Source organism: Capra hircus, chromosome 2 (assembly GCF_001704415.2).
Source record: "Capra hircus breed San Clemente chromosome 2, ASM170441v1, whole genome shotgun sequence".
Lineage (NCBI taxonomy): Eukaryota > Metazoa > Chordata > Mammalia > Artiodactyla > Bovidae > Capra > Capra hircus.
The window spans coordinates 73,293,511-73,318,532 of record NC_030809.1 but is presented as its reverse complement, the minus strand read 5'-3'; the positions used below and the strand labels follow the sequence as shown (position 1 = coordinate 73,318,532).

Genomic DNA, 25,022 nt, shown 5'->3' with positions numbered 1-25,022 from the left:
GAGGAGGAATCACACTTCTCAGCTCAGCTTCCTGGGGAAAAAACATCATTCAAAGATCTAATTAAATGCCCTTACTATTCTCTGACCATTTGGTTTGCCCCTATAGAAGCTGCGTAGGAAGGTGCTGGGAATAGTCTATGCTCATAAAAATGCTCAAATGCATACAGAATACACGAAGATAGTTCTCTTAAATCCTGAGATTTGGGGCAAAACAGTAAAGAAAAGCCAGCCTTTCCAACTTGTAGAAACTCTATCAACTTGGTGAGGAAATGAGCTAGAGGAGAAATATAAGCAGCCTCAAAGGGAGGTGCTCTCTGAATCTTCAGCAGTATCTATCTGGCCAGGAGCATCTGTCTCACTTCCCTGCTCCTAAAGATGCTTTAGCAATGGTGGGTGTGTTTTACTCTCTACTTATCCTCCTGCTGGGCCCTTTCTAACTGGCCTTTCCCACCCTCCCCCTGCACTCCATACCTGCCAAACACTAAGACAGATGGGGCTGATGACAATTGATGACAATGATTTTATAAGTACATTATTTCTGTGGTCTCCAAACTTCCTGCGCAACCATCCCATCAGGAGAAAACAATCTAAATACATCCACAGTGTATGTGCACCCTGTTGTTCAGCAGCTTAATTCATGTCCAACTCTCTGTGACCCCATGGACTGCAGCATACTAGGCTTCCCAGAACTTCACCACCTTTCAGAGTTTGCTCAGACTCATGTTTATTGAGTTGGTGAACCATTCAACCATCTCATTCTCTGTCACCCCCTTCTCCTGCCCTCAATCTTTCCCAGCATCAAGGTCTTTTCCAATGAGTTGGCTCTTCGCATCAGGTGGCCAAAGTATTGGGGCTTCAGCATCAGTCTTTCCAATGAAAATCAGGGTTGATTTACTTCAGTTATGTAAAGATTACTATCAGCCCATCTTTTAAGGGCTTCCCTGGTGGCTCAGACGGTAAAGCATCTGCCCGCAATGCGCGAGACCTGGGTTCGATCCCTGGGTCAGGAAGATCCCCTGGAGAAGGAAATGGCAACCCACTCTAGTACCCTTGCTTGGAAAATTCCATGGACAGAGGAGCCTTGTAAGCTACAGTCCACGGGGTCGCAAAGAGTTGGGCACGACTCAGCAACATCACTCTATCTTTTAAGTACTAGTAACTGTTTCACTTTTTTTTTTAATTGACAGGAGATAAGTAAATTTTTGACACTTTTATCTTCTATTCAAAGGAATGGTTCCCCGCACCCCACCCCCTCCACTTCAGGTTGTGAGAACAGCCACATATACCCAAAGGGCGGGGGATGGAAGGTTCTGTGGGAACAACTGGGTTAGACTGGATCTGGCCCCTTTGTCATGTGGGAAGGGAAGGACCCTCTCTGAGGGGTGCAGCCAAATTCTCTGTGGGCAGGCTCTGGAGGTAGGGTGGAGCAGGGAGTCACTGCTTTTTTCCTACAAGTTCTCCAACCTCGGGCACATCCTCAACAAGATGAAGGTCCCCAACTGCTTCGTTTCCCTGTTTCCTCCATTCAAGACTGCCTGGGCCATAAGGATGCTTTCCATCAACCTGTTCACTGATGGATTTTGCCATCACTGATAATCCCCACCTTGCTCCACTGTCTTATTAAGAGTTGTAAGATGTTGATTTTCTAATTTTTCATTCCTTTTGCATGTATTAGCTGTGATTTCTCCATAATTAACAATGTTCTCTCATCAACTATCTGATTATCTTCAAATACAATTTGTCCTAAGAAAGCAGGATCAAAACTGGATTCTTTCCCTTTATTTTTCAGAGTAATGAAGTGGGTGTCCTAGCCACTTCTAAAGGTGATCAATTGATTTTGTGGGTTTTCTTGCTTGGACTGTCATTCTGGACTCATGGATTATTTTCTGTTGGTTTGATTCCCTCCACTGCAGTCGTTATTCTTTTTTTTTTTTTAATTTATTTGGCTGTACCAGGTCTTAGCTGCAGCATGCAGGGATTTTAGTTGCAGCATATGGGATCTAGTTCCCCGAACAGGGATTGAACCTAGGCCCCCTGCACTGGGAGCCCGGAGTCTTAGCTACTGGACCACAGGGAAGTCCTTGTTATTCTTTTTGATGCTCAAACGACCTCATCTTTGGCTCCTATGTCCTTCTGACTCCATCCCAGGGGTCTTTCTTAGTCTCCTTGCTTCCAGATTAAGGATGTCACATTTTAATGTTTGCTGCCCTATACCCATTTATCACCCATTTATCTTAGAAGGAGGTTTCTTCAGTGGGAAATGTACTTAGGAAGTCTCAAACGAGTGTTAAGGATACTCATTGCCACCTGATTGTCTTTACTTTTGATCCTCTTCAAAGTACAGAGTTAGGAAACATTTACTTTTTAAAGAAAAAATATAAGTTCACATTGATTTTCCTATTCAAGCCAAATATTATACAGTCTTAACTTCTTTAAGCACTCCCTCTTCCTATACACTGCAAATTCTGGTTCCCACAGTATACCTGGAATAGTTTCAAATAGTAATAAATATTCCCCACTACAAATGTATGGTCCAAAGACTGTGTTTTAAAGTCAGTTGAAATAATTATTTTATCTGTGTGAGAGACTAGCACCAACCTAACATATCACTAGCTGTGTTTCATGTTTTTTTAATCTCTTCAATCTTTAGTGAATTCTTATTTCTCTTTAAATAAAACATTTATATGGTTCCAAAGTCAAAATAAAGTACATTAAGAGATATCTAGCACAGAGAACTATATTCAATATTCTGTGATAAATCATAATAGGAAACACTACAAAAAAGAATATATAGATATGCGTTACTGGATCACTTTGCTGTACAGCAGAAATTAACACAACACTGCAAATCAACTATACTTCAGTTTAAAGAAAAAAAAAAAAGAGACATCTATTTTCTATCCCTGTCCCTTCAAACACTCCTGCAGGGGTAATCATTTTTATTAGCTTGTTTTTTAATCTTCCATTGTTTCTTTTGAAAACACAAGCGCATTCACATACATCGGCATACACATATTTTCCTCCCACTGCATACCCTTCTGGCATAGAAAGGAGGGACTCCACACACTGCCCTGAACTTCGGTTTTTATCACTTAATATAGACGAGACATCTCCCTTCAGACAGTATAATCTTCCCTCAGTCCTTCTGCACAGTTACACACGATTTCACTCTATCAAAGGACTATATGATTCACTCAGTTCTCTAATAGGAACCTCTGGGTTATTTCCAGTCTTTCCTTAGTACAAACAGTGTCAGGGTACACGGCCTTGTATGCATGCCATGTATGATCTTTGCTCACTTGTCTTTGGGGTGGATTCCTAGATATGATCTGCTCAGGCAAAGCAAAGATGCCTAGAAGCTGTGCTAGACGGTGACAGATCCCCTGGCACGGGATAGCAGCAGCCGGGCTGCATTCCCAGTGCTCTCCTGAAGTCTCACCTGAGGAAGAGCTGCGCGAGCAAACTTTCAGCTTCTTGCCAATTTGATATGTGGGACATGGGATCTTGGTGCAATTTTAAAATGTACTTCTCTTATTATGCGTGAGGTTAACATGTTTCATATATTTGGAGCAATGCGTTTCTTTTTTTCTCTGGACTGTTTTTGACCATTTGCCTACAGGATTGTGGAACATTTTCATCTCAATTCTTGGTAGCTCTTTATATATCAGTGATATTAACCCTCTGTAACAGAATATGCTATGGTGTTATTTTTTTGATATTGTTGTTTTTGGCATACAGGTCTTTTTTTTAAGGCAGTCAAATGTATTGGCTTTGCCCCTGATTCTTGCTGAATTCTGAGTCATTTAGAAAACTATCTCCTTTCCAGGTTAACAAGAACTGATCTATTTTTTTCCACCTTTAGTTATATTTTAAGCAGTGAATGGATTTCAATTCAACCAACACTTTCAAATCCTCCATTCATAGAAAATAAAATAGGTTTCTCAGGACTCTGAATCCCAGCATTCTAAATGAGAACTTATTTTCTGGAAAAGCCTCCTATGTTTATGCCCCAGATGTAGGGAAACACCATCCCATGGAAGGTATAAATATACCATGTCATTTAAGCAGTTCTGGCCATTTGGCACAACACGGCTAAACACTGTATTTATGTGAACCAACAGATAAGTCACCCCATTCTGGCTCCTCAAAGTTGCACGGCCGTGTCTCCCCATGCTGCCAGCCACCTGTCACCCACCACCCCTATATTAGTTTGCCCCCTGAATTCTGCCCCAGGAACAGACTACGGCAGCAGGATGACAGAGCTCCAGAAGCAGTAACAGTAATGCTTATGATGCATACAGAACACTTCCACACACCTCTCTGAGCTAAAATGAACACTGAAACATGAGCAGATTTCCCCACCTGCCACAGCCCTTAATTCTTCTTCCTTCTCTCACTTCACACTCAAGGAGCAGTCCAGTGTATTTGTTGTTGTACTCAGTGAACCCAACAAAAGGTCACCTTTAGGTGGCTGTTCGTGAGGGGAAGGGGTCAGCACAGGGGGAAAAGGTAAGGAGAGGGGCGTTGTGGGTCTTAACAAGGGAAACAGATTAGCTTTCAGATAGTAATTCTAGGATGGAAAGCTCTGGATTAAAATTACTCCAGGAATTTAGGAAAACAGAAATCTGCACTCTGAGTGTACGAATGATCTGTTTAGCTTGGGGGAATGGTCATTTCCAGAATAGGCATTCACCTCATCAAGGGGAATTATGTATAAAAAAGATCTTCATGACCCAGATAATCACGATGGTGTGATTACTCACCTAGAGCCAGACATCCTGGAATGTGAAATCAAGTGGGCCTTAGGAAGGATCACTATGAACAAAGCTAGTGGAGTTCACGGAATTCCAGTTGAGCTATTTCAAATCCTAAAAGATGATGCTGTGAAAGTGCTGCACTCAACATGCCAGCAAATTTGGAAAACTCAGCAGTGGCCACAGGACTGGAAAAGGTCAGTTTTCATTCCAATCCCAAAGAAAGGCAATGCCAAAGAATGCTCAAACTACCGCACAATGCACACATCTCACATGCTAGTAAAGTAATGCTCAAATTTCTCCAAGCCAGGCTTCAGCAATATGTGAACCGTGAACTTCCAGATGTTCAAGCTGGTTTTAGAAAAGGCAGAGGAACCAGAGATCAAATTGCCAACATCTGCTGGATCATCAAAAAGTAAGAGTTCTAGAAAAACATCTATTTCTGTTTTATTGACTATGACAGTGCCTTTGACTGTGTAGATCACAATAAACTGTGGAAAATTCTGAAAGAGATGGGAACACCAGACCACCTGACCTGCCTCTTGAGAAACCTATATGCAGGTCAGGAAGCAACAGTTAGAACTGGACATGGAACAACAGACTAGTTCCAAATAGGAAAAGGAGTATGTCAAGGCTGTATATTGTCATCCTGCTTATTTAACTTATATGCAGAGTACATCATGAGAAACGCTGGGCTGGAGGAAGCACAAGCTGGAATCAAGATTGCTGGGAGAAATATCAATAACCTCAGATATGCAGATGACACCACCCTTATGGCAGAAAGTGGAGAAGAACTAAAGAGCCTCTTGATGAAAGTGAAAGAGGAGAGTGAAAAAGTTGACTTAAAGTTCAACATTCAGAAGACTAAAATCACAGCATCCGGTCCCATCACTTCATGGGAAATAGATGGGGAAACAGTGGAAACAGTGGCTGGCTATATTTTTTGAGGCCCCAAAATCACTGCAGATGGTGATTGCAGCCATGAAATTAAAAGACGCTTACTCCTTGGAAGGAAAGTTATGACCAACCTAGATAGCATATTCAAAAGCAGAGACATTACTTTGTCAACAAAGGTCCGTTTGGTCAAGGCTATGGTTTTTCCAGTGGTCATGTATGGATGTGAGAGTTGGACTATAAAGAAAGCTGAGCACTGAAGAATTGATGCTTTTGAACTGTGGTGTTGGAGAAGGCTCTTGAGAGCCCCTTGGACTGCAGGGAGATCCAACCAGTCCATCCTAAAGGAGATCAGTCCTGGGTGTTCATTGGAAGGACTGATGTTGAAGCTGAAACTCCAATACTTTGGCCACCTGATGCTGAAGAGCTGACTCATTTGAAAAGACCCTGATGCTGGGAAAGACTGAGGGCAGGAGGAGAAGAGGACGACAGAGGAGGAGATGGTTGGATGGCATCACCAACTCGATGGACATGGCTTTGGGTGGTGATGGACAGGGCGGCCTGGTGTGCTGCAGGTCATGGGGTTGCAAAGTCGGACATGACTGAGTGACTGAACTGACCTGAAACAATAAATTTATCTCTGGCATGAATACTCTCATACTTGGCATTTGGCTTTACAGTCCTCAACTAATTGTAAATGAAATAAAACTGCAGGCAGGTAGACTGATGGCAGCAGCGAGAAATGGTCAGTGTGGGAAAGAAACACACACAAAAAAATGCTGAGAGGCTACAGCTGGGGCCAGTGTGTTCATCATCTTTTAGTCTGTCCATTACATCACTTTGGAAAATAATCACTGCTATTGGCAACAAGACATCACATGAGCAAGAGAGCATAAGATTTCATCCTGAGCCCAGGGTTTAAGAAGTCGGTAAGGTATGAAACAGATTTTTAAATCATTCCATCTTGAAAAGGCTGGCTTTTTCTTAATAAAGTTTGATGCCTAAAATAATGAAGGTTCAATTACAGTGTTTGGAAAAATGTCTAGGCACGGAAGATCTCATTCTTCCTGAATCATCAAGTGGACCCTAAACAGGGTCTGTGTGGCAGGAAGCATGTTTAGTGTCTGCCAATCAAAGACCACTGAAAGTCTTTCCCAAGTGGTTTCCAGTGATACTTTAATATTGAATATTTTTCTCCAGAACATTTCCAAGGCTTTTCACAAAATGTTCACAGAGCCTTTCAATTCTAGTTTAAAAAAATCCAGTTATTCTCAAGTAAAAGGTTCCACAGCACACATTTTTCTACAGCTAAAGACCCTAGGAATCACAAATGCAAACACATGGCAGCCTCATTTCTTCTCCCATTTGTCTCTGATGGGAGTCTGGAAAGCAGAGCTGAGACATGACTACTCACGGAACATGGTGTAAAACTGCTGTGGGTTCAGATTCCACTTGCCCCAGGGCGTCTTGTGGCCTTTCAACTGGGCATAGTTGGCATGGTTGAACTCTGGCTCTGTGCCAAACGAGTCCAGAATTCGGAGCATGCACCTGAAAGATAAACGATGCCATGAGTAAAATAACAACCTTGACCCCAAAGTCAAAAGACCAAAAGCTCTACCCTCTCTCTCTCACGAACTACCAAAGATGGACAAATTCTTTAAGCAAGAAATGCCACTGGGCAGGAATCGAGAGGTCTTACACTAGCCTGTCTACTAAACATCCCCAGGTGAGCCAGAGCTGATGTCCATACAATCTGCTTTGGACAAGTTGACTAATCACAGAAGATGCTCAAATACCAGTGAAATAAAAAGTTCCCTAAAGCTAGAACTGTAGAAGGCCATGGTCACTGCTGCGCCCCTAGCCAGGGCCGAGCATACAGTGTTGGCTGTTAATGAACAACTGTGGAAAAAGAAAAGAATTAACATTTTTAGAGGTTACTATGGTATGAATGCTAGTCTCCATCCCCCACCACCAGCCCCGCACCCCCGGCAATTCAGCAATTCATATACTGAAATCCTAAGGAGATGGTATTAGGAGGTGGGGCTTTGGGGAAGTGATAAGCTCATGAGGGTGGAGCCCTCATAAATAGGATTAGTGCCCTTGTATAAGTGATTCCATAGAACTCCAGAGCCCCTTCCACAGTATGAAGACACAATATGAAGTCTGCCACCTCTCCTGACCATGCTGCCATCCTGATCTCAGACTTTCACTCTCCCCAGTATGTGAGCAATACACATTTACTATTTATAAGGCACCCAGGATTTGGTTCAGCAGCCCAGGCACACTGAGACAGAGGTCTTATTCTGCTCAGAGCACAAAGCTTGCTCTTCTTCAACAATTATTCAAGATTTTCATCAACTGACTAGAGTACAAGATTTTTGGTAAAGCTTAGTGTCTCACTCAGTAGGCAGTCGTGATTTGTATGTATTTGATACTAGCAGGACATTATTGTTTTCTCCCAGAGCTCAAAATGAAATGAAACTGAAGATGTTTCATTTGGTTATTCCACCAAAGCCTTAGAACAGCAGCAACCAAACCCAGTGTATCGCCTGTTTCTGTGTGGTCTTCTAGCTAACAATGGTCTTTACATTTTTAAATGGTTAAAAAAGGGAGAATATCTTGTGGTGTGAAAATTACATGAAATTCAACTTTCAGTGTTCAAAAATAAAGTTTTATTTGAACTAGCCAAGCCTAGTTGTTTCTATACATCTATTGATTACCTAGAGTAAGAGTAGAGTTTGGTAGCTAAAATGGAGACTACATGACCAAGCAAAGACTAAAATATTTATTTTCTGGCTCTTTACAGATAAAGCCTTCTGATCATTGCTTTGGAGTACATAAAGAATGATCAATCAGAAGAAAGAAATCAATACTAAAACAGAATTTATTGATTTTGGTTACATTTATATCATCACTGATTTTCAAGACACTGATGTAAATTTAACTCACGACTGGCCAATGAAACAGCACTATTTTCTGTATCTATTATTATTTCAGCACTATTATTATGTATTAATAATAACTGTGAATGGCTCTTACTGGACCAATAAGCATAACAGTAAAGAGGGATCAGAGCCCACATTTTAGAATCAGATGATGACAATAACTTTTTGATTTGATTCAGTTTCTGTCTTCCTTCCCCCACTAGTAAGAAGTCCATCTTTCAGTCAGGTTTACGTCAATGCATGACGCAGAAAAAAAGAATGCAAACACCAGACTGAATTTTCCAGGAAGAGCAATATTAAGTTGTCATTTTAGTGTGATGATTCTCACATCAGCATTATCTGTCTAGACAAGGAAGAAAAGAAAGAGGGAAGGAAAGGTGGAAGGCGGGTGGGCCATGACCACAAAGTAAAATACAAGCTGACCACAGAAACAGTGTCCTTCTTCCAGGTCCCCATATGGTTCTCAAGGAACAGGGGATCAAGCTAATGACAGAATTTATATGTATGTGTAACTGGATCACTCTGCTGTACACTTGAAACTAACGCCATATTGTAAATCAACTATACTTCAGTAAAAAGAAAGAAAAGAAAAGAGCTGGGATGATGGCAGCTCTGTAGAAGGTCGCTACAGGAAGGGGAAGGACACACACTGACCTGTGCGACTGGGGAAGGTTCAGCTCCCGAGAGACGAACAGAGCTGGGGGTCAAAGGTGACAGTGCTCTGGGCAGGCGCGGCAGGGAGAAACCAGCCACCCTCCCTACAGAAACCTTTGCCTTGGAGGCTTTGGCTGTCTACACTTGTTTGGAATGGACTCTAACACTCTCTAGCTTGCGATTCTATTTTTAACTTAGAGTTTTGCTGGTGTTATTTTATATTTGGATAATTAAAACAAACCCTGATGAGTAAAGACGCCTGGCAGGAGCCTCACACTTGAAATTCTGGACTTTTAGATGCGGTCTAAATGTATGCTACGTGATGCTGGCTTCTACTCAATGGAAGACTACAGAATGACTGATGATGGGATGTCTCCACTTGTCTCTAAACTTGTAGCTCTACATACTCAAAGCTTTGATCTGGGAATTGTCCTTTTTCTTTTCTTTTTGAGCTTATCTTGGTTTGTTTTACAAACCAGAGACAAGAGACTGATCACTGTCTATGACAGGGGAGGCTGAACATTATAGTTTTCCCTCTTCAATCACTTTCTACATCTGTGTATTTTGGAATTGGGTTTGTGTTGTTAATATTTATGCTGTTCCTCTAATGCCTTTTCTGTGTCTGGAGCATCAGGAACAGACTGATGACTTTAAAAGATATTTGCCTCGCTGCCCGAGGCAGCTGGTTTCCTAACAGGGATGGCTGCAGCAATGCCAAATGATTCCTGGAACATTCTCTCTGTGCTAAGCCCCGCTATTACAAGATTGGATACTCACAACCTCCTTGCCAGGATCTAGGTTCTAATTTGGAGTTTGATGTGAAACAGTGTATCTTAGACTATTTGCATCTCACTTTCCTGTGTGTTCTCAATGCCCAGCAAAGGCCTCACATGAAGCAAAACAGATATGAGTTTCGCAGTACCTAGCAGGACGCTAGTTGCATGTAGATATTCAATACACGTTTAATTGAATGCCCTCAGTGCAGTTTAGTCACTCAGCTGTGTCTGACTCTTTGTGACCCCATGAACTGCAGCACACCCTGGGTCCCTACATAAATTGGACAGAATTTATATTTTTTCGAGATCAACAAGACTCATAAGTTTGTGCCTAAACAAAACATCAAATGATAAACTTTACATTTAACAGAATTCCTATCATCTTCCATTACCCATGATGAATACAGGGAGCACCACTAATTTCTAATCTTTAAAAGGAAAAGAAATAGTCAAGAAACTTTCTAGAGAAACCGCTTGGCCTTTGGATGAGAATCTCAGATTTATCACACCTCAAAGACACCAATGCTAAAGTCCTAACAGACCTCCTGCCAGCTAATATCACTGACACAGATGATTTATTAAAGAATGGAGGGATTAACATTACACTTTCCCATAAAATCCCCTCTGAGATAGAGCCTTTTCATCCAACAAGAATCAAATACCCATCAGCAGTGACCATTTTAATAATAAAATCATCCTTTTTAATTGACTTAAATGCTACCACCGAGAATATATTTCCATCCAGACAGACTTTCTTAATGATGAGAATATGTGAGTCCAGGGACTCTCAAAATGCCCAGTTCCTTTGGCATGTTTATCAGATGCCTGCCACTCGCAAAAGCCAGAGAAAAACAGCTCTGTCTTTCTTGTTTTTAATGCTGTTGCTAAAAAGAAAAAAAACCTTATTCACTGATAAGGCCTATTAACCAAGGATAAAGATGGCTACTCCCATATAACAGAGAACATTTATCGTGGTCTGAAGATTTTAAAAGAAAACAACAAACTGCCATCCTGGACCACTCCAGATTTATATTTTGTTTTCGTTTTTTAAGAAACTACAGGCACACCTCATTTAATGGTGCTTCGCTTTTTGCATTTTGCAGATACTCATTCTTTTTTCAATTTTTTAATACAAATTAAAGGTTTGCGGCAACCCTGCACTGTCAGATGTTGGTTAGCAATTTTTAGCAATAACCTATTTAAAAGAGTTTCCTTTCCCTTTCCAGTTTTACTGAAAAATAACTGACACACAGCACAGAATGTTTCAAGTGTATAGCATAATGATTTGACTTATATACAATGTGTAATGAATACCATAAGCTTAGTAAACAACCATCATTGTAGAGATACAAAATAAAGTTTCTTTTCCTTGTGATAAGAACTCTTGGGGCTTGATCTCTTAACAGCATTGGTAAGTAACACAGCAGTGTTAATAATATTTATCACATTATATATTACACCCCTTACTTATCTCACAACTGCAAGTTTATACCTTTTGACTACTATCCCCCAACTCCTCCTCCCCCACTCCCCACTTGTTATAACCACAAACCTGACCTCTTTTTCCATGAGTTTGCCTTCATCTTTGTTTTTGAAGTGTAACTGACCTATAACACTATGGCAGTTTCTGGTGTGCAACTTAGTGATTCCATATTTCTGTACATTACAAAATGATCAGGATAAGTCTCATTACCATCTGTTACCATATCACTGACTATATTCTCACACTGTGCATTTCATAACGGAAAGTATTTTTAAAATTAAATATGCACTTTTTTTTTTTTTTTTTTTTACTCGTAATGTTGCACACTTACAGTATAGGGTAAAAACAACTTTTATATGCACTGGGAAACCCACCCCCCTCCCAAAAAAGAAACAAAACAAAAAAAACTGTGGGACTCAATTTATTGTGGCATTCACCTTACGGCAGCTGGATTTGATGTGGATTCAAGTCGCCCTTCCTCCCGGAATGCTGGCAGCTATCACCTTGCTATGGGTGGGACTGGAGATGGAGGGGCTAGAGCTGAAGTTGGGGGTGAGGTGGGGCTTCCTCTGGGCTAGGCGGCCGTCACCTTCCTATCAGAGGTGATCTGATCCTAAGGTTCTGGAGCAGAAGTCCTGAGATTTCGGGTCAAGCTGGCTCTGTTCCCATCTATCTGGCTGCATGGGGCAGCACACAGTATCTCTGCTGCATCATTCGCTATTTCTGTTCTGGTACGTGGGCTCTAGTCGCTTCTCATGGGCTCAGCAGTTGTAGCATGCAGCTTTAGTTACTCTGCAGCCTACGGGATCTTAGTTCCCTGACCAGGGATTGAATCCATGTCCACTGCATTGCAAGATGGATTCTTTACCACTAGATCACCAGGGAAGTCTCATCTGTTCCTTGTTAAGTGTGTGCTTTCCCCTGTCCCAGCCCTGGGACCCTCATCCCAGAGTGCGCAGTGCTGAAACAAGGGCAGAGGGTGCAGGCTCTCAGCCTGTCAGCCAACCACAGAGAGCCGAGTTGTCTCTGACATGCTCTCTGTGTGGGCACTGTTTCCCTTCCTCCACTGAGATGTAGGCTTGGGTCCAAGTACCTTCTGCTGCTCACAGACAGCCTTTTGCCGCCCCCAGTCTCCTCTGTTTCTGCCTATTTGTGGCGTTGCTGACAGGTGGAGCCTGCGTGCCCAGGTATTTAGGGTGAGCTGCCATCAGAGATCTGGGCTGCTTCTGATGCGCTGCTTGAGGAAGCATCAACAACAGCCACTGCCGCCCACTCAGGTTCCACCCTGGGACCAGGTCGCTTCCGTGTCCCACTGTTTTCCCTCTCTCATCGTGGCCCCCCTGGATCCAAGGCCATGCTGTGACATGGAGTAAGAGGGGCTGGAGCATTTAGTCAGCTAGGGCTGGCACACACTGAGGCAGCTGCAGGAAGCCTCTGCTCATCCTCTCTGCCCTGCCTCATGGGCAAGCCCGGCATACATGCTCCTCACAAGCACGGTCTAAGCTTCCCACAGATCTCCTGTTAGTACCGGTGGCCCACCAACTTAACAAGGGGGTTCATCTCTCTCTCGGGGAGGATCCCATGACTCAGGGCCCCAGTCTGGCTCTTACCACTTTTCGGAAAAGGGCAGTATCCCTTTTCCGGAGCCCCCTCCCAGGGATCCCTGCCTGATCGCTTTTCCTTCCTTCCTCCCCAATTACATGTGGGTCTTTCTTACAGTCTTGGTCATACGGGACTTTTTCTGCAAGCTTCCAGTTAGTTTTCAGTGAGAATTGTTCCATGTTTCGATGTATTCTGGATGTGTATGTATCAGGAGACAAGTTCCACATTCTCCTACTCCACCATCCTGATCAATCCTCCTATTATTCCTCATTAATAAGAATTATTCAACTCAAACTGGATACTTTATTTTGCCTGCTGAACACTGAGACTTACAGCTATTCTCATGCAAGTGTTAAAAGTAGTGTCGGGGGGATATATGTATACCTATGGCTAATTCACATTGTTGTATGGCAGAAACCAACATAATGTTGTAAAGCAATTATCCTCCAATTTTAAAAAAGTAGTATCTGAGACACAGTAGCATCAAACTAAGCCTCTCTTAGAAAGAGTGTAAGGAAATTGAAAAATTAATAAACTTCATTATAGAATTCAGTGCTTGTGTACCATGTAAAACTATTTCAAATACTAAGTCATGGTCTCAAACCCACATATAGGGAAATAAAACTGTGCACAGAGCAACACTGAACTCTAGTCATACTAAGCATAAGGCTTATCTTTAAAAATATAAGACCCTAGCATTTAGACAAGATACACCCAGCTTTTTATTCCAAGAATGATAACAATACTGATGGAGGAAAGGGACAGAGAAATGAGTCATCATCTCAAATCTAAAGAACACAAGAAATGATACTGTTCATATTTTATCAAAATTGTTATTTGATTAAATGTATGAGATTAGTGTATGCAGACAGAGACGCAAGCTAAGTGTTAGGGGAGGAAAAAAGAAGGCTGGACATTTGGATTCTAGTCTTAAATCAGTGAAACTAATGAAGAATGTTGAAAGTCAAAAGACACCGTGGAGAATCTGAACTTCAATTAGGAATGAGAAACACTCTACACAGCTCAAAAGATAATATTCGATAAGCTTTGTCTACCTGCAACCATGTAACTCTTGTTAACAAAATAAAAAGCTCTAAAAATTTAAGAACAAAACAAGTAAGAGCACTTACTGGTAATGAACCCAGGATGGTCCAAGGGTTTTCTTGAATTGAGCGAGTCCTACAATATCAATATAAATGAGCTCAACGATTCGATCTCCTACAGTTGGGCAGCCAGATCGGTTTCCAACAACCTTCTTCATTATTCTAGAGAAAGAACAGAAAGAAGAAAAAAAGAAAAACAATTTACTACAAGCACTACACTTAGCAACTTTAATAGGCAAAGAAACATCCCAAGAATGCTTATCAGGGAGAATGACATGGCTGTTCCCAGTCAGCTGCCTATCCAAATTCTGCCCAGTCATCAGGTCTATCCAAAGCCTCGATTCTGAGTCTTGCAAAAGCAAATGGTGGTATACAAATACAGCCTTAGAAACCAAAAATGATCTGGGTCTCAGTCTATCTCTATTTAATTTGCTGGTCAAGAAGATTATGGAGGTCTTTAAGCATCGGTGAAAGGGCCAGATGTGTTATTTAAACAGATAATTGTGGAAGCAACATGGAGCAATGGTTCCCAAGTATGCCTGCACATTAGAATCACTCGGTGATCTTGGTGGATTTTCCTAAGCCCAGGCCATATGTATTCCAGACAACATAAATCATACTCTCCAAACTAGCAGCCATGAGATCTTAGGTAGTTAACTTCTCTGAATCTTTCCTCATCAAAAACAAAACAAAAAGGATTAGATACGGAGAAGATGGTAAGACAAAAACCTCTCGGGAATTCTTTTTTTTTTTTTTTTTTCCGGTAATTCTTTAGGTAGTTGAAATAGGTATTGAAAAGAAAGTATACATACTGGATACTCAGTACCTATCAGTTTCTCCCAGAGTCTGTTCTTATTATACAGCCCTTACTGACCTCCTTCCATTTCAATACAAGCCTCTACAGTACAAACTTCTTTCTATACTGCACTGTACAGAAAATAGTTTGGTCAAGAAAATGCACTATCATAGCAAACACCTTCTTTCAACAAAATAAAGAGATGATTCTACACATGAACATCAACAGATGTTCAATATCTATACCATACTGATTATATTCTTTGCAGCCAGAGATGGAGAAGCTCTATATAGTCAGCAAAAATAAGACCAGGAGCTGACTGTGGCTCAGATTATGAACTCCTTGTTGCCAAATTCAAACTTAAATTGAAGAAAGTAGGGAAAACCACTAGACCATTCAGGTATGACCTCAATCAAATCCTTTACAAGTATACAGCAGAAATGACAAATAGATTCAAAGGATTAGATCTGACAGACAGAGTGCCTGAAAAACTATGGATGGAGGTTTGTAACACTGTATAGGGGGCAGTGATCAAAACCATCCCCAAGAAAAAGAAATGCAAAAAGGCAAAGTGATTGTCTGAGGAGGCCTTACAAATAGCTGAGAAAAAGAAGAGAAATGAAAGGCAAAGGAGAAGAGGAAAGATATACCCATCTGAATGCAGAGTTCCAAAGAATAGCAAGGAGAGATAAGAACGTTTTCCTAAGTGAACAATGCAAAGAAATACAGGGAAACAATAAAATGGGAAAGACTAGAGATCTCTTCAAGAAAATTAGAGATTCCAAGGGAACATTTTATGCAAAGATGGGCACAATAAAGGACAGAAATGGTATAGACCTAACAGAAGCAGAAGATATTAAGAAGAGGTGGCAAGAATACACAGAAGAATTATACAAAAAGATCTTCATGACCCAGATAACCACAATGGTGTGGTCAGTCACCTAGAGCCAGACATTCTGGAGTGAGAAGTCAAGTGGGCCTTAGAAAGCATTGCTATGAACAAGGCTAGTGGAGGTGATGGAATTCCAGCTGAACTATTTCAAATCCTAAAAGATGATGCTGTGAAAGTGCTGCACTCAATATGCAGCAAATTTGGAAAATTCAGCAGTGGCACAGGACTTGAAAAGGTCAGTTTTTATTCTAATCCCAAAGAAGTGTAATGCCAAAGAATGTTTAAAGTACTGCAAACTGCGTTCATTTCACATGCTAGCAAAGTAATGCTGAAAATCGTCCAAGCTGGGCTTCAACAGTATATGAGCCAAGAACTTCCAGATGTACAAGCAGGATTTAGAAAAGGCAGAGGAATCAGAGATCAAATTGTGAACATCTGTTGGATCACAGAAAAAGCAAGAGAATTCCAGAAACACATCTATTTCTGCTTCACTGACTATGTTAAAGCCTTTGTGGATCACAACAAACTGTGGAAAATTCTTCAAGAGATGGGAATATCAGACTACCTTACCCACATCCTGAGAAATCTTTATGCAGGTCAGGAAACAACAGTTAGAACTGGACATGGAACAATGAACTGGTTCCAAATTGAGAAAGGAGCACGTCAAAGCTGCATATTGTCACCCTGCTTGTATAACATATATGCAGAGTACATCACGCGAAATTCTGGGCTGGATGAAGCACAAGCTGGAATCAAGATTGCTGGGAGAAATATCAATAACCTCTGATAAGCAGATGACACCACCCTATGGCAGAAAGTGAAGAAGAACTAAACAGTCTCTTAAAAAAGTGAAAGAGGAGAGTGAAAAAGTTGGCTTAAAACTCAACATTCAGAAAACTAAGATCATGGTGCTCCGTCCCATCACTTCATGATAAATAGACAGGGAAACAATGGAAACAGTGACAGACTTTATTTTCCTGGGCTCCAAAATCACTGAAGATAGTGACTGCAGCCATGAAATTAAAGGCCGCTTCCTCCTTGGAAGAAAAGCTATGACCAACCTAGACAGCATATTAAATAGCAGAGACATTACTTTACCAACAAAGGTCCGTCTGGTCAAAGCTATGGTTTTTCCAGCAGTTATATATGGATGTTGAGAGTTGGACCATGAAGAAGGCTGACTGCCAAAGAATTGATGCTTTTGAACTGTGGTGTTGGAGAAGACTCTTGTGAGTCCCTTGGTCAATCCTAAAGGAAATCAATCTTGAATGTTTATCAGAAGGACTGATGCTGAAGCTGAAACTCCAGAACTCTGGCTACCTGATGCGCAGCCAACTCACTGGAAAAGAGCCTGATGCAGGGAAAGACTGAAAGCAGGAGGAGAATGAGACGACAGATGACGAGATAGTTGGATGGCATCATCGACTCAATGGACATGAGTTTGAGCAAGTTCCAGGAGATGGTGAAGGACAAGGAAGCCTGGTGTGCTCCAGTTCACATGATCACAAAGAGTCAGACACGACTGAGCTACTGAACAACAACAAAATACTGCTCTGTGCTGTTTGCTAATTTTTTCTCTTATGTCTAATTTTTCCTTCTGACTAGACTGTATTTAAGAACTGGCACTATGGTTTATACTTTTTCATTATCCTTCCATCCATCCACTAACATAAACCTAATCATCTATTTAAACCCCCGCTCGCACTCAGAGCTAACATACTTGATTGTAGGTGAGCTTCACATGGTGAAGCATATAACTGCTAACCATACTGCCATCTGCCCAGAAATTGGCCATTTATCTATTTATCCCTGCTCACATCCCTTAACAGTCCTTAACCAAACTATGGACACCCTACTCCAAAGGACAAGAGTCATCAAAGGCCTCTGCCTACAGCTCCTCAATGACACTGCTCTAGGCACCCTTTACTCTACTGGGTTTCTGAAAAAACCAATTTCTTACCAAGAATTTGAAAAATTTTTTCTGTAAAGGGCCAGGTAGTAAATACTTTCATCTTCACAGGCTACATATTCTCTGTCACAGCTATTTAACTCTGCTCTGGTAGAAGGAAAGCAGTCACAGATAATATACAAACAGTGGGTGTGGCTGTGGGCCCATGAAACTTGATTAATAAAAGAGGATCCCTGTGCTACACCTGAGAGCATCAACAGAGAGTTATGCCTGAGCCTTACCCCCAAAAGCTGGCATTTAATTAGTCTGGGATATGGTCTGGGCTGAGGGAGTCTAAAAAGATCTCTAGGTGATTCTAATGTGTAGGCATGTGTGGGAACCACTGCTCCAAAATTAACAAACACATCTGGCTTTGACACCAGGGCTTCAAGACCTCCATGATCTTCTTGACCAGCAAATCAAGTCTCTGCCTGGTAGATTCCTAATATGACTTTTTGGGCCTCCTTAGGGAGTACCTATCCCCAGAGCACCCACCCTCTCTCCCATTGATCTCTTCATTTATTTGTTCAGTAAACAGTTATGAGTACCTGCTGTTCTAGGTGCTCAGTACACAGTGGTGAGCAATACTCACACTTTCTCCACTCCCTGTACTTATCATCCTCACCTCAAGTAGTACTAATCACCGTGCAATTAGTGTCACTATTGTATAATGCATCAGTTGTAATTATCAAAAGGTTTGCATCTCCTTGACCACAGGCTGATCATCTCTGCGTCCCATATCAAGAACCAGCCCAAAGGAGGAGGTGAAGGAATGACCGTACAATGTATGAATACACCCACTTCAGAGGTTGTGTCCCCAGTGTGTTTTTTTTTAAGAAGCAGGGCAAAGGCAATGGCAGGCAGCTACTAAAGAGTGGTGAAGGGCTCAGAAAGACCTTGGGTTTCTCGAGCTTTGAAAGGAGCATTGTGGTTCCATGGTCAGGAGCACAGGCTTTGAGGTCAGAGAGACAGAGGACTCAAATCCTGGCTCTCCCACATATCCTCAACAGGACCTTGAAGAACCCATTTTTGGTTTGAACCCCAGTTTCCTCATCTTTAAAATGTAGAAAGCAACAGTACCTACTTCTAGGCTTACACTAAGGACTAAATAAAATATAACATATGAAGTGCTTAATATCTGGTGCACAGGAAGTGTTCAACAAATGTTAGTTCTAAATGGGCACTATCAATATTATGGCTGTCATAATTGGTGACATATGATATTTTCACCATCAATATCATAACTATTGATATTACTGCTATATAACTAAAGCCCAGATCATGGTTTCAGCACATGGAAACCATTTAACAAATGAGAGCTGACATTGTTTTATTGATAATACTGCTTTTTCATCTCCATACTGCCTCTATTCCTGTGTGGACCTTGGACCTAACACAGTGACCTCGCTGGACAATAATGTAGGAGCAAGGTGGGACATATGCTGTCTTACGTCTTCCACCTCTAGAATGTCCCTTCAAGTGTTTTCTTTTGGAACAGTTGACATATTGCTTCATGCTAACTTGGCTGTTGGGTAGAGTCTCAATGGGCAGTTATCCAAAAAGGAGGAAAGGAGAGCTAAGCACTTCTGCTCGGTCAGCCGTGTCAGTCTAAAAGTGATTAACGGCGGATTCAAGCTAGAAGCACATTTCAATGAAACCAAAAAACCGAGGTAGAATTAACAGACTCAGAGTTGCAAGTGGGCTAATTGAAATAGGATTGGATCAGTGCTTTCGAGAAATTCATCTTCTCCAAATTAAATTACAAACAGGAACCTGCCCTGTTTGAAGATTTAGAAAGTGTGATGTTGAGGAGGGAAGGGTATACATTTCAGCAAGAGACAGGGAATTAGTAAAGTTAACAATGTTTTGTGCTGCAGATGTTGGAAGCACCTGTAACAGCAGAGAATAAGCTCCTTAGTTTGAATTTTCTGGCATTCATTTATCAAGCCTCTGGAGCTTGAAGCTACAATGAAAACATATTAGCCTTTTCACAGTGTATGTATTTAGCTCCTGAAAATAATCTTCTTATCTCCTGTTTAGTGAATTATCACTTTCATTTTTCTCCACAAGAAATTACACACTAATAGAGGGCTGTAAGAGTTTACAATTTCTTTTTTGTATTCTGATTTTAAAATTGAAAAGTAATCTCCTTACTCCTTGAGCTCTGCCAGTGAAGCTGAAATCCTAATGTCATGGCCCAGTAAGTACAGAGATGTAATTAAATCACTCCACTGAACTAATTCACCAAGAGGGCCACCACTGAAAGCTGTCTCTGCAATCTTAAATCCAGATTCCTTAGTCAGGAGGCCCAGGTGAACAAGGACCTGAAAAAAAAAAAGAGGGACATACTGATTCTCATTGGATCAAGTACAAATTCCACAGTAACCTACCAAAAAACCACTCACCAATTCCAAAAATAAAATCTCAACATGGGGTAAATAATTTTTATAGAAGTTAAATAGAAAGAAAGGAAATGATCTCTCGTTGTTTTAGAGAAATAAAGTCATTTCTGCATTCGGTATGGCTTTGGACAGATAATCCTGCTTTCCAAAGGTAAAAAATCAGGATTAAAGGACAGTCAACCAGGACAATAAAATATCTTTTAACAATACTGGACTTTTTTGCCACAGATGGAATATTTTTAAGCTATTAACATGATAAATTTCAAACACTAACAAAAACAGATAGGACAATACAGTCAATTCTGATGTACTTAACAATTACTGACTTCAACAATAATTAACTCCTGACAGATCTTATTTAGTATACACCCCTCACTTTCTCTCAACCCCTCCAGCTTATCTGGAAACAAATCTGAGAGAGCCTATCATCTGTAAAAATCTCAGCTGGAATTTCTAAAAGAAATACATTTTCACTTAAAAAATACAACTGTAATATCACTGTCACCCCTAACACAGCTATTAATTTCTTAGTATCATCCAATATCCAGTTAGTGCATACACTTGCTCAACTGTCCCTTATTTTTCCCAAGAGCAGTTATTTGAGCCAGAATTCAAATAAAGTGCATAAACTGTAACGTCTCATACCTCTCTTAGCCTTCTCTAACTGTAGCTTAACTGCCTGATCTTCCTTTCTGAGAGGGAGAGGGGCTTGAAATTTACTTGTCAAAGAAACTGGGTTGTATTTCCAGAAACCCTCTAGGTTTCACTGACTGTAAAACAGATTTTTCTGTCCCTTGTATTTATGGTAAATCAATAACTACAGCTGCAGCCATGATCAAATTTGTATTTGATTTTTTGGGCAACACTACTTCATAGGTAGTGCTGTGTACTTCCAGTGGTAGGAACAGTATCTGGGCGTTTCTGTTTTGTGGTGTTCGCAGCTACTGATGATCACTAACTAGATGCATTAATCCATTATGGCTTGCCATTGATGACATTCTATCATCCCTTCTGCATTCATTAGCTGTAATATTGGTACTTCTAGAAAGAGAAAACTATCCCTCATGGACAGCTTACATAAGAAAAAACCTGGTAAATACCTGATTATTTCCTTTTACTTATTGGTTTTCAAAATAACAGATTTGTTCTTTAGCATTCTCTAATGATGACAAAGGAAGATTTTTAAAAAAAATATGTGTATTATTATACATGAACATAAGTATATTTGATGGGTTTCAGTACACTGCAGTTATTATTCTTACTGATTACCAAATTGTGCCACCTTGGGCAATGGGAGGCTATTAAAGTTGGCTTTCAAGTTCTTTGAAAAAATTCTAGTAGTCTTTGATAATTTCTTTTTTTTCATATATAAAAAGATATTATGCTCACATGAGATTCATATTTAATACATATCAGTATGTTTTAGCTGACAGTGAGAACAGCATTCAGTATGGGTTTCCAGGTGTAAATTCAGAGTAGCAAGGCAGCTTTTAATGTGATCCAACTGACTGCAGTCTGAAAGGAAAACAGCGATGTTAGCTTAACTAAACCTAGGGTATAAGAGCTTCACACTCAGGGATATTACAAGGGTTTCCCAAGCATCTCCTCATGAACGTCAAAACAAACTTGCTCTAGTTCAATTTACAGTATCTCTGTCTCAGGAACACAAGCAGAACCGCCACCAAACACAGTAGCAGTGAGACTCACCAGCTGGTTGCCCAAATGGCAGAAAGGACAAATACCCAGAGTATGAAACTGTCATGATGATGTAACAGGAAGTTCTTTAAGGTTGTATTCGAGTAAAGAAAAGAGAATTAAACTTCCTGATGCTACTGAGAGTGAGTCAGATGGTACATAGGAAAATCTTACAGGCAGATATTCTGCCTGGCTTCACTGAAGAAAAACGTGTGCTAGTTCCTGCTAAGATTGTTGTAAACCAGGGAAAAAGCCCAAAAATGGCTGTACAGGAAGACTCTGTGTGGACTCGCCCCCAGGGAATATCACTGGGGACATGACATTTCTCTTAGTCTCGTCTCCATGAAAATCAAATTTTCAAGAAACTGGCATTCAGCTGAAGTGAATTAATCAGAAACTCACTTTCTTCCGCTTTCTCTTCTCAAGATTCTGCTTCATTGCCAAAGACTTGATTGCTTGGATCCATGCATCAGCCATTCGCCGGATCCGCAGTCTCATCCATCGGAATTCTTCATGCTTTTTCATCATACTGTAGAGAATATTAACATCTGTACGAATTTCTGCCTAGAAACAGAAATTTAATAAAAATGAATAGGAGATAAGAAGCCCAAAAGCATAATGGTTTTCATGATGTGACGTTTGAAAACTTGAAAGAGAGAGTCAATTAAACATGTGGCTTCAAAAGGGAGTCTGGTTCACTGAAGAGCTTTGCTTGAAGGTCCTGAGGCTGCAAATTGAGGCAAAGGGTCACTGACTGCTGCTCTGCTATATAAGGGGCATCATTAAAAAATCAGAAGTGGAGAAAAGCAGCACAGGCATTGCCAAGCCCTGAGCTAGGTCAAAATGTGTATTTTACAGTGAAATGTGCTTGATGCATCTTGAAATTGTCTGCACCCGAATTTATTGGCCCTTTGGATCTACTTTGGGGGAGCAGACTCTTGGGAAAACTGAAGTTTATCCTTAACAGGCTACCTGCCATTGTGGAGGCTGCCACAAAGCCTCATTCCATCTACAAAGTAGGAAAATACATGCTAACCCTCTAGTCTTGCCCTAATCCAAATAAGCAAAAGTTTATTATTTTCTACAAGGAATTTAAAAGCCAGGAATATCACTTTACTATTGTAACTGAATAAAATTTTGAATTCAAGCCAGAATAACTTAAAAGTCAGAAAGAGTATTTTTCTACAATAGCTGGATGTAATCAGTGATTGAAAGAACAGGGAGAAATAATAACATTAGTATTCTTTTCATATAACATCTAAAGAAAGCACGATGAATCCATCTTTCAGCAGTCACCATAATTGATTCTAAACGCTCATCTGACCATGCCATGACTCAATTATGTCCCAAGAATCCCATGGTCTAAGTGAGGCTCAGCAAACTAGCTCTTTGACCAAATCTTTCTCAGTTTAGTTCAGTTGCTCAGTTGTGTCTGACTCTTTGCAACCCCACGGACTGCAGCACGACAGGCTTCCCTGTCCAACACCAACTCCTGGAGCCCATTCAAACTCATGTCCATTGCGTCATGTGATGCCATCCAACCATCTCATCCTCTGTCATCCCCTTCTCCTCCCGCCTTCTATCTTTCCCAGGATCAGGGTCTTTCGCATGAGTCGGTTGTGCGCATCAGGTGGCCAGAGTATTGGAGTTGCAGCTTCAGCATCAGTCCTTCCAATGAATATTCAGGACTGATTTCCTTTAGGATTGACTAGTTGGATCTCCTTGCAGTCCAAGGGACTCTCAAGAGTCTTCTCCAACACCACAGTTCAAAAGCATCAATTCTTTAGTGCTCCGCTTTCTTTATAGTCGAACTCTCACATCCACACATGACTACTGGAAAAACCACAGCATTGACTAGACAGACCTTTGTTGGTAAAGTAATGTCTCTGCTTTTTAACATGCTGTCTAGGTTGGTCATAGCTTTTCTTCCAAGGAGGAAGTATCTTTTAATGTCATGGCTGCAGTCACCATTTGCAGTGATTTTGGAGCCCAAGAAAATAAAGTCTGTCACTGTTTCCATTGTTTCCCCATCTAGTTGCCATGAAGTGATGGGACCGGATGCCATGATTTTAGTTTTCTGAATGTTGAGTTTTAAGCCAGCTCTTTCACTCTCCTCTTTTACTTTCATCAAGAGGCTGTTTAGTTCTTCTTTGCTTTCTACCGTAAGGGTGGTATTATCTGCGTATCTGAGGCTATTGATATTTCTCCCGGCAATCTTGGTTCCAGTTCGTGCTTCATCCAGTCCGGCGCTTTGCATGATGTACTCTGCATATAAATTAAATAAGCAGGGTGACAGTATACAGCCTTGACGTACTCCTTTTCCGATCTAGAACCAGTCTGTTGTTCCATGTCCAGTTCCAATGGTTGCTTCCTGACCTGCAGACAGATTTCTTAGGAGGCAGGTCAGGTGGTCTGGTGTTCCCATCTCTTTAAGAATTATCCACAGTTTGTTGTGATCCACGCAGTCAAAGGCTTTGGTGTAGTCAATAAAGCAAAAGTAGATGTTTTTCTGGAACTCTCTTGCTTTTTTGATGATCTCCTTCTTTCTTGATGATCTTCCTCACTGCCTGTTTTTCTGCACAGTTTTGTGAGAACACAGCCATGCCCACTCATTTGCATATGGCGCGGGCTGCCCTGTGCTCAAGGTCAGAATTGAGTAGGTATACAGAGACTTTCTTATGGCCTACAAAGAGGAAAGTATCTACTATCTGGCCTTTCACAGAGAAAGTCTGCTGACCTCTGAGGAGAAGAATAAGGGCTTGAGTTTTTAATATGAAGCTTTTCACAGCCCCTACCTACCTTTCCCATCTCTTCTTCATTCCAGCTCATTCAGACCCCTATGGCCTTGTCCCAGGCTCTTCTCCTGAAAATGCCAGGCTCTAGCATGGGCACCTTTTTACCTCACATCTGAGACATCTTTCTCTCCTTGATTTGGTGTAAATCCATTCATCACTTCAAATTCAACTCCAAGGTCATTTTCTCTTTACATCTCTCCTGACCCACGCAGGCTGTGATGGCCACTTCCTCACTAATTTCCATGGGCCTGTGTTTCAGTGTCGACACGGGTGCAGTCACCAT

At 41.1% G+C, this 25,022-nt stretch overlaps 1 protein-coding gene across 4 annotated transcripts in view; it reads right to left on the bottom strand.

Annotated features, from left to right (window-relative positions):
• The window catches only part of MGAT5 (mannosyl (alpha-1,6-)-glycoprotein beta-1,6-N-acetyl-glucosaminyltransferase), a 402,706-nt gene that overhangs the window by 127,209 nt on the left and 250,475 nt on the right, over nt 1-25,022 (bottom strand). For all 4 annotated transcript variants that reach the window (XM_018062080.1, XM_018062074.1, XM_018062092.1 and 1 more), the window contains 4 exons: nt 22,347-22,508; nt 20,002-20,171; nt 14,239-14,373; nt 7,063-7,196 (listed from right to left, as the gene is read on the bottom strand). In XM_018062080.1, the coding sequence (XP_017917569.1) occupies nt 7,063-7,196; nt 14,239-14,373; nt 20,002-20,171; nt 22,347-22,508 (601 nt within the window). The remainder of the gene's footprint in view (nt 1-7,062; nt 7,197-14,238; nt 14,374-20,001; nt 20,172-22,346; nt 22,509-25,022) is intronic.